The sequence below is a fragment of the Populus trichocarpa genome, chromosome 10 (assembly GCF_000002775.5).
Source record: "Populus trichocarpa isolate Nisqually-1 chromosome 10, P.trichocarpa_v4.1, whole genome shotgun sequence".
NCBI lineage: Eukaryota > Viridiplantae > Streptophyta > Magnoliopsida > Malpighiales > Salicaceae > Populus > Populus trichocarpa.
In genome coordinates, this window is record NC_037294.2 from 4571523 (window position 1) to 4582675 (window position 11153).

General features: G+C 30.6%; 1 protein-coding gene across 1 annotated transcript; it reads right to left on the reverse strand.

Annotated features, from left to right (window-relative positions):
- Nucleotides 1–885: 885 nt before the first annotated feature.
- Nucleotides 886–5048, reverse strand: LOC7497974 (probable E3 ubiquitin-protein ligase LUL4). Its single transcript, XM_024610867.2, has 3 exons — nucleotides 4372–5048; nucleotides 1629–2136; nucleotides 886–1234 (listed from the first exon to the last, which is right to left on the reverse strand). The coding sequence occupies exons 1-3, from the start codon at nucleotides 4935–4937 to the stop codon at nucleotides 1121–1123; spliced, it is 1188 nt and encodes a 395-aa protein (XP_024466635.1). The 5' UTR covers nucleotides 4938–5048; the 3' UTR covers nucleotides 886–1120.
- Nucleotides 5049–11153: the final 6105 nt, after the last annotated feature.

Consider the following 11153-nt stretch of genomic DNA (forward strand, 5'->3'; position numbering starts at 1 on the left):
TAAGAAACTTCAACATAAGCTATGAAGTTGCTTGGGGTGATCAATAACTAATAACAGCTGGCATACAGAAATACAGAAAAATGAGTCCAGTCTGGCATGCTAAAAAGCTCATTTAATTCAAGACGCATGCATGATTAATCAGACTAGTATATATTTATAACTGTATTAGCAATTTAAATATATAGACTTTCATTATTAAATTCCTACTAATTATGCCTTTAACATTTCACTTTACAGACCTTGCATCGCATTATTTCTTAGGTATCAAAGCACGACTACTGTGTTCTCTGATCAGTTCAAGGGTAAACATATCAATAAAGGTACAAAATAGGCTTTGAAGATTCTCAATTTTCCCCCTTCAATTCTAACTTCAATGGAAAATATTCCCTCTACCTCTCTTTTCGGCTGTTAGCTCAAAGGGAAAAGGCTGCTACTGTAGACCTGCTAGTAGGTTCCCTCAGTCCAGTTGTCTTGCAGCTTCTCTTTCTACCTTTGGAATCTCCGTGCTTAACTTACACATGAAAATAGCTATTTTACGGACACACATGCACACATGATAGATACATGCCAACAGAAGCTGAATTCAATGATGAAGGTTAGGAGCATGATCTATGGACTTGGTCACTTAAATGGGTTAAGAGAAAAAAGAGCCAGCCAAAAATCCTAACTTTAACGTAGATACCTCATATTCATGAAAAAACTTTAAACTATCCTCGCACCTGCATACATATGCATTTCTTATTCCTGGTCCTGGACGAGGCCATACTTTTGATGCGAAGCCATATAGCAAGAAGTCATTTTGCAAGAATAAGATGATCAAGGTAATAAAGGTGGCTTCATGGCCAAACAATTATAAGGTAAATAATACAAGTGGCTAAAGATTCATTTGATGTTTACTGTTAGTGAATTATCTCTTTGCAAGATTTGATCTACAGAGTATTTTGTACAAAGACAGAAGAAAAGTATATACAAATATAAAGGACAAACAAAAAGAATAAAAATATAAAAAAAATTAGATCGCACATTCATAGGGGAAAGTTACAGTAAAATAAATTAGAATAAAAAGGCTAACCATTGCACCATAAATCCAACTTCATATGAGGAACGCAGTTTCTCATCTTCATTGATCACCACTATTTATCTTGATACCTATAAGTTGCTCAATTGGTTGGCGGCATATGGGACACTTATTTGATTGAAGCCTCAATTCTTTTGCACACTCGCTGCACAAGCACTGAAAAGATACAAGCAGCATGACTTGAGAACATAGGAATAGAGGTTCAAATATAAAGGTACGGGCAAAGAGATTTAAACTTGTAACTGCATGCGGAGTGCAGACAATTTCCTCAAGGAACTTAGATACTAGAAAGAAGAGTATTTCCTCTTGAATGAAGTTTTATTGAAAACACTATGCAAAATCAGATAGTGAACATTAACAATAGAGAAAAAAACTATTCTAGTCTAGATTTCCACATAAGACTATTACTAAAAATAGAAAATGTCTGTTTGTGTGAGAGAGATGAACAAAGGGGTATATCCACTAAATAAAATCTAGAAATTAGATAACGTGCACTCATGTGCCTTGAACTAAACCTTCAATTCATGATGCATAAGAGGTGGACTCTCACCATATGTCGGCAAGGTAACACGGCGGTATCCTTAGGTTCAGTCATGCAAATCACACACTCCTTCCCTGGGTCACTGTCATCAAAGCCTTCAGCTGCTGAGCTTCCTATTCCGTATATCTCACGCAGCTCATATCTAACTCCAGCAACCCACAGAATCTGCCTGATTACTCTCACATGGAAATTGTCACCATTTTTCTTCTCGAGAACAGCTTGAGTAATCTGCATGTGGCGTAGTGTGTTTGGCACAGAATCAATATGTTCATCTGTTAAATCATCTGGCAAGTTTGTTTCAGCAGCAATTATAAGTGGAAAGACATCTTCTTCAGGTGATGATTTTGAGAGATCATCCAACTCAAAGAAGCCCAAATCAATGCCTGTTCCTGAAGGCTGATAAAACATCTGGCCAGGACCTTTCTGGAAAGAGATTTTCACAGGTAAATGGACTTCAGGAAATGCAGGAACAAACCTACCATCCGGCTCTTCCTTGGCAAAGTAGAAAATTGTAATGCTGTTATTACAAAACAAACAAAAGAAACAGTATTAGATTTACAAAAAAAAAATATAATCATATTGTGTGTGTGCGCGCGTGAGTGATTAGAATACTTTAGAGAATCATGCTGGGATGAAGCTTCTAGTTAATTGCTGGTATCTCTAGTGCTCCAAAGGGATCTAGTGCTTTGGTTCTGTTATGAAACAATCCCAATGAGATTCTCATGTTGTGACATTTGGATGTTCTTTTTAAACAAGCCAGATTGTTGGGTCAAAATATGTTCAGATCCAGAGACAAATTAGGCATCAATGTTTGAAATTGCTTCTTTAGAAGTGCAAACTTCTCACTGCAATTCCCTAATTCAGATTGTTTCATGTTATTGAAATTTTCATAAAACAAGATAATTTAAGAACTTAACATTAATACACTAATACATGTAATAAATCGGTATTTTCCAAATATAAACACCTTCCTAAAAAAGACCTTGAAACATCAAAATAAATCCCACTGACATTTTCACCTATGTGAATGTCTTCCTATACTAAACAAGCACCTGTGCTTATATCTGAGGTCAGCTAGATTGAGACAGAACAAATTAATGAAGGTCTATGAAAGGCTCCTAATCAATGCATTTATGAGCTCTAACTCGACTATCCTAAGTTGACTATATAGCTCATTGGCATAGCATACATTAAGTCTACCGAAAAAATATAGCTATGGTATATCCTACATGGAGAATAAACAAATAAAGAAAATCACCATATAGAAATTTCATGCATACAGAATGACAAGTTTCTTCCAATCAGCACAACAAACTAGTCAAGCCTCCCAAAGAGGAAGATAATCCTTCCATAAAGTCAAACAAAAGATGGGGCGAGAGAATAACAAAATCAAACTAATGTGAGGTTAATTCGTTGGTCCGTGGGTGAAAACTTTGGGTCATTCTTAATATTACAATAGGTACAGAGGACACATTTCTTTCATATTGTGCTTGTGTAATCATAAATGTTAAACTTTTGAGCGAGTTAATTTCTAACATAATAAAGCCAATATGGTGAAACTTTTAATATATAACTCTGTCAGTCTTTCTCAAAAAAAAAAAAAAAAAGCATGTCAGCACACAGACCAACGAAATCTTGATTACAATTGTAGTAAATTGTAATCAAGATTTCGTGGTACTTGTAGTAAATTATGTTGTATTTAAGACAATAATAAACAAAAACAGCAATACTGAAACCAAAGAGTAAAACTAAAACAGTTGCTACTGAAGCCCATATAATGAAAAACCAAGGCATCATATGGCCTTTTTTAGCAGTATTCTTGTAATAGCTTGTATTAGACAGTCCAATTCTTATTCACAGCCATTTTGATGTTTGATTGTAGCATCTGTAACTAGATTTAATTATAAAATTTGCATACTCAATATTGTTACTAAACCATATTACTTTTCTAACAAGCAGTATAGCTTGACTAAACTACTTTTCCTAACTAATCACCTTTCATATTAGAACTATTCGCCTAATTTTACTAATTTATATGTCAAACATAGGAAACAATGGCCAGCATTTGCAGCATATAAGCAACCACAATCCACGATCTCCAAGTATCTCTAGAGGTATTAGGAGAACATCATAAACGGGGAAAGCAAACTTAGGCTTTGGTTATGGTCGTTTCACTCTATGTTAAATCATTCAAATTTCCATGTTTTGGCTCGTTCTTGCAAATTTCATTTTCGAAACCCTTCACTACTCTTATTTCCACCACCAAAGCCACTCTAGAGAGTCAACAATTAAGAGATAAGATGCATGAGGTCCATATTCTATATCACCCCATACTATCACTTGAGATATCACCCCAAGCCCCCATTAGAATTGAATCCCCACTGTGAAATGTTTTCAACATTAAAAAGTCACCCAATAATGCAAATTGAATTCATTCCTTCTCGGGGGCAGTCAAACTTATCTTGCTTCAATTCCTTCGGTCACTCATAACAATACAAAATCTCACCTCAGACTTAACTAAAGGGATCCAATGAAGTTAATCACCAAAGCTCGTAGCTAATGGAAATTACAAGATTCAAGATCTTGATTTAATTTCTTAAGCAAACTAAATACTCCATGTCAATTTAGCAACAGAAGCAAACCCTTAATCAAGTATCATGTAACAAGCAACCAATATATTAAAAACCTCATCTTTATCGAAACAAAAGCAAGAATTCAACAAGAATCTAATACTAGCAAATCAAATACTAACCTCCCATCAAACAAAGCATCGAAAACGAAAGAAACCAAGTGATGATCAGGATTTGAAACATCAATTTCAACCTTTAAAGTATCTTTATGAACATTGACATCATTCCTAATCCTCTTTGCATTCTGATGATCAATAAAAGGAGCCGGCTCCAGCTGAATTGGCAGTGCAGTAGAAGCAGCAGTAGTAGAAAAACCCAAACTAGGCCTAATTACAGGAGACCACCCACTAGCGGGTTGATAATGACTGGTATAATAAAAGGGTTGGTATTGGTAATTGTGATTTGCATAGTTGCGGGAATGGTATGGATGGGAGTTGTAGTAGGAGTGAATTGGAGGTGGAGGGTGTGTAGGATAAGGGTAAGATTGTGGTGGTGATGAGGTTGTTGGTGGTGGTTGTTGTATGGTGGTGTAGTGATTTTGATGCGGTGGTGGGGGAGGAGGAGGAGGAGGAGAGACGGCTTCTCCGGGATGATAATAGTAAGGTGGTGGTGGTGGCGGTGGCGGAGGGGGTGGATGGGGGTGATAAAAAGTGGTGGTTCTTCTACTATTGCTCCATGAAAGTCCCATTTTTTGGGTGGGACAGAAGTGGAGGGGGTGTTGAAAACTGGAATGCAGAGTTTTGTGTTGTTGAAGAAATGGGTACAAGTGTAAAACTGTTGACAGTTTTTGGGCAAAACCCACTTAATTGCACGTCCTGTGTTTCATAAATCCACAAATAAGCCCTTGTGTTTTCAATCTCTGTCAATTGAATGCTATTTCACAAAATCAATTATTTTTTTACACAACCAAATTGTAATAATAATATATTATGAGTCCCGTATATAATATTAATATTGAAAAAAATTCAAACCAAATGAGAAAAATAAAAACCAATGGTAAACAATGAGGAGTGTTTTCGATGGTAAACAACAATTTATAATTTTATCCTTTAAATAAAATTTATAGTTGTTTTTTAATATTAACAATATTTTTAAAAAATATATTAATTATTATATTAATAATATTAATTATAAGAAAAATAATAATATTTTTAATATTAATAATAATATTAAACATGTATAATCCAAGTTTAAGTGAGTCCGACTGTAATGCCAGATTCAAGAGCTTTAGACCCCTTTTAAATGTCAAGTCCAAAAGCCTTGGGTCTTGACATCGGACCCTAGAGACTTGAACCCGAACCAAAGAGCCTTGGGTCGAGTGGGGCTGCACGACCCAAGTGACTTAAGTATGGCTGCAACGTCGAACTCATTAGTCTTCGGTCCGAACAACAGACCTAAGAGATTTGGATCTTGACGCCATACCCAAGAGCCTTAAGTCTGAATATCGGACCCCAAAGCCTTGGTCAGGCGGGGCTCCAAGGCCTAAAGAACTTAGGTCTGCACCATGCCACACCCAAGTAACTTGGGTCAAGCATTCCTTTGCAACCCCAAGTTTCTTAGATCTAGAAGGGGATGTCAGACGCAAGTTAATAATAATAATAACAACAACAACAACAATAATAATAATTGATTTTATCCTTCAAATCAAATCTATATTTTTTCAGTAGTAATAATATTTATTTCAAATTTAATAATATTATTTAATTTAATAAAATTTATTATTTTTCTTCGATAGTAATAATATTGTTTTTTCAAATTTATTATTATTATTATTAAACTCGTCTGACCCAAGTTCTTATACTTTTTAATCCTTTCAAATCAAATTTATGGTTTTTCTTCAATAGTAATAATATGTTTTTTTTAATTTATTAATGATAATAATAATAATAACAATAATTTTTAATTTTACCCTTCAAATCAAATCAATAGTTGTTTTTCAATATTAATAATATTTTTCTCAAATTTATTAATTATTACATTAATAATAGTAATAGTAATTATAATAAAAATAATAATATTTATAATACAAATAATAATATTTATAATATTAATAATAATATTAAACATGTCTACGCTAGACCTAAGAGTTTTGGGTCCCTTTTAAACGTTAGGGCCAAGAACCTTGGGTTTAGCTACAATGCCGGACCCAAGAGCCTTGGGTCCAGATCCTGGACCCAAGAGGGGCTGCACGACACAAGTAGCTTGGATCTGACTGCAACGATGGACCCATAGCCTTGGGTCCTGACGCCGGATCTAAAAGCCTTAGGTCCGCACAGTGGATCAAAGAGCATTGGGCCAAGTGGGACTATAAGACCCGGGGAACTTGGATCTGCATCATGTCACACCCAAATAACGTGGGTCAGTCGCCCCTTTCCAGACCCAAAAAAGGGTCTGGAAGGAGATGTCAGACCCAAGTTACTAACAACAACAACAACAACAATAATAATTGATTTTACCATTCAAATTAAATATATATTTTTTCGATAGTAATAATATTTATTTCAAATTTAATTATATTAATTAATTTAATATTATTAATAATATTAAACTTATCTTACCCAAGTTTTTATAGTTTTTAATTTCTTCAAATAAAATTTATTATTTTTCTTCGATGGTAATAATATTTTTTTCAAATTTATTAATGATAATAATAATAATAATAATAATAATAATAAACTCGCCTAACGTAAGTTCTTATACTTTTTAATTCTTTAAAATCAAATTTATGATTTTTCTTCAATAGTAATAATATTTGTTTTCAAATTTATTAAAGATAATAATAATAATAATAATAATAATAATAATAATAATAATAATAATAAGAACAATAATTTTTAATTTTACCCTTCAAATAAAATATATGGTTGTTTTTCAATATTAATAATATTTTTCTCAAATTTAATAATAATAATAATAATAATAATAATACAAATATTAATATTTTTGATATTAATAATAATATTATTAAACATGTTTGACCCAAATTTAAGTGAGTCTGACTACAACGTCAAACCCACGAGTCTTGGGTCCAGACACCGGACCCAAGAGCCTTGGGTGGGGCAGGTGGTGCCGGACCGAAGACACTTGGGTCTGGCTTGGCCACTAGATCAAAGATAAAAATTAATTTATTTTTTATTGTCTTTGCTTTAAATTAATTGTTTTATATTTTCAAATTATTTTAATATATTAATATTAAAAATAAATTTCAAAATATAAAAAAAAACTATTTTAATATCTTTTTAAATAAAAAAGTACTTTTAAACAAAAACTATATAGATAACAACCATAAAATAGAATTTCTATTGAAGGAATAACAAATTCATAAACATGAAAAATAAACTATTTCTATGGAAAGATATATTTTTTAGATCTAAAACGTTAAATTAAATTTTTGTGATTGTTCGTTTTTTATAAATTATTTATACTTCGTTTATAAATAATTTTCTGACTCACGTTATATAGGTTTGGTAAACATGTCTAACCCAAGTCTACTTGAATAACAACAACAACAATAATAATAACAATAACAATAACAATAATAATCATACTAATAATACAAACAACAACAACAACAATAATCATACTAATAAAAGATAGAATTTCTATTGAAGGAATAACAAATTTATAAACATAAAACATGAACTATTTCAATGGGAAGATATGATTTAAATTTTTAGATTTAAAACATTAAATTAGATTGTTATGATGATTTGTTTATAATAATGAAGATATATTTGCTGGGGTCTACAGACCCAGATGCTTATTTGCAGAGGCGAGCAGGTTTGCGGCCAGGCACGCAGGCCTAGAGAGGCTCCCAGGTCTGGCCCTAGTGCCTGGGGCATGGCAATCATGCTTGACCTCTAGCGCCAGGTGTCTAGCAGTTATACCATGCCCTAATGCTTGGGGAATGCAGCCTTACCATGCCCAAGCAAAATCTGAACTAACCCTTTTGTTTCCAATTATTTTTTTCAATGTCAAATACATCTCATGAAAAAGACAATCCCACCCTCACTGCATGCTTAATAAGTTTTGTGACAATGACAACTCTGTCATTACACTGCTCTAATCCCACCGATCTCTTTTAGTGTATTTTATAATCTTCCATCTTCTTCATAATTTTATTTCTCGTCAGGAATTGAGTTTATGCCAGAACTGAAAAGGAAGAAGATGGTTGGTTGCATTAAATAACTAATGTGAGATTAGATAGCGTTGATTTTTATTTTTCTTTTATTTCTAACTTTTTTATTTTAATATTATAAGTGGGTCTCATAATATAAACCATTTTTTTAAAAATTTCGATTGTGTATGAAAATCATTGGTTTTAAAAAATTGTATTTAATTGATCGAAATTGAAAACACATTTGTTGAATTTATCTAATTGAAAACGTAAGGGTTTATTATATATATTTATGAAAATACAAGGAGCGATCGGAGGGAGTTATCTTCCCACCAAATCTAGAATTAATTAGCCAATAAATTATTATAAATAAAAAATAAGAAAATAGGTGGTGGAGTATCTAGGAAAGTTAAAGATTTTTTGCAAAAGTTAACAAGCTAATATTGAGATTTAAATCCAATAATAATAATAATAAAAACTATTAGATTAATTTCTTGACATTGTTATTACTGTTAATTAGGCATTGAAAAATTTGTGGTTTGCGTAGGATGGTCGAAGAAAATCCATCTATTTGGTCATTTACTTATCATAGTCAAACTTACTAAATTAGTAATACTTAAATGGAAACTTTTTTAATTGTTTACAATAAGTTCTATTAGAAAAATAGAAACTGAAGGTTAATATATCAGGAGATTTAATTGATTTTTAATTGTTTTTTATCTTTTATGGTAAAAGATATTTTTAAACCAATTAGGATATTAGTAGAGACTGATTTCTCTTGGGATAATTTTAAATGCCATTTGAAACGGTTTTTTAAAAAAAGTTAATTTTTTTGTTTAAAAATATTTTTTGATGTTTTTTTATTTTTTTTAATGTGCTAATATTAAAAATAGATTTTAAAAAATAAAAAATATATATATTTTTTAGCGTTTCCGAGCCAAAAATATTTTAAAAAACAACAACTACCACGCTCTCAAATACTCTCTTAATAGTATAGTTTATATATCGACAATGATGTAATTAAAAAATTAATATATTTTTCCCCAAAAAGTAAAAAAAAAATATATAACATATTTTATTAACTATCATACCAATTTATTGGAGTAAATTGATTCTTAACAAGCATCTTAACAACCCTTTAGCCAAACCATGATTCTATTTTATCTATGAGAATGTTTTTCTTGTTAGTGAATCTAGCTATTGTAAGTGTTTGTGATGTTTAGTATTAATTAAATTTTTATATGATTTAGAACTTTATTCCATTTTTTATTTTCTTGTATTCTAACATATCATTAGTTTTGTTTTTAGACTAAGGTCCTATCATATTCTCTTGGATATAGAGTGTGTATTTTCCTATAATATAACTTTTCAAAATATATGAACGACTAAGATTTTAGTAGAGATTTTTTTTTAATTAAAATTTTTAATTAGTTTGTTTGGTATAACTTTTGTAAATTGATTTAACTTGTTTTTAATTCCTTATCTTTTAAATCATAGAAAATTCATAAAGATATTTAATTATAAATAAATTTTCACTTAAATTAAAATTTTGATTTAATCAAAAGTTAAAATTTTAAACTTTTATTTTATGAATTCTAAATTAGACAACCTCTTTTTTTTAAAAAAATAAATATATTTTAAATAATTTTTACCAAACATATTTCTAACTTAAAATCATTGTAAGACTTTTTTTTTTCTTTTCTTATCTCCTCTCTATATCTCTTTTTTCTCAATAAAAATACATTTTTTAAAATCTAATTTGAATTATCGTATGCTAGAAAAAAGCCTGTGACAACCTCTTTTTTTATTTATTTTTCTTTTATATAGTTGAGGTATTTCTTAACCTTTTTATTTATATCTTACCATTAATGTCTGACTTTTTCAAATCTGATTTGTATGTATAATTTTTTTCTAGGTATGTGTTTGATGACTCAAATTCTAGGATATTAGATCCTTTAAATAAATATTTTTAGATTCTATCTTGTTATTTGGAAGGGATTGGCATTCATTGGTAGTGTTAGGTGATCGAAATCCATGAAAAGACAATAGTTTGGGAAGTTCAAAGAGTTCTATTAGTAATCCATGAAAAGACTACACATTACCTAAAAGATCATGATTCATCAACATCGTAAGGATCTTGTCAAATTTATTTTCCTGTAACAAATGTATATAGAGTTTTTTGTTTTGTTTCAATTTGATGTTTATAAAATTACTTCCTCTCTAAAAAAATATTTTAACTCATTTTTGTTATAAGTGGTTCATAAGACATAACTTTTGAGTTAACATTTAAAATCAAAATCATTTTTTTATAAATCATACCTAACAAATTGTAAGTCATTTTTGTTAGAGTAAAATAAAAATATGATTGAGATCTTATCTAATAGTTTAAGTTATTAAGTGAGATGGTTTTTTGACATGGTATCAGAGCCTTGATAACCAAACGGTCTCCAGTTCGAATTTGAACACCCTTATTCTCTTAATTAATTGTATAAGGTAGTGTGAGTATGTTCAAGTTTCGAGCTCAAATAGCTTTCATTTGAAAGTATGCGTTAGAGAGTAATATAAAACTATTGTTGCAACCTCATCTAACAGCTTAAGCTATTGAATAAGATAGTTCTTTCATAATTTTTAATTAATTATTACATTTCATATATACTTAATTTTTTTATATAGAATATCTAGAAAAGAAAATGATAAATCAAGATAAATTATATATATAAAAAAAGAGAGAAATCCTTTAACAATAGTAAAAAGTCTTAAGGTTTAGATACGTAGGCAAAATCATAA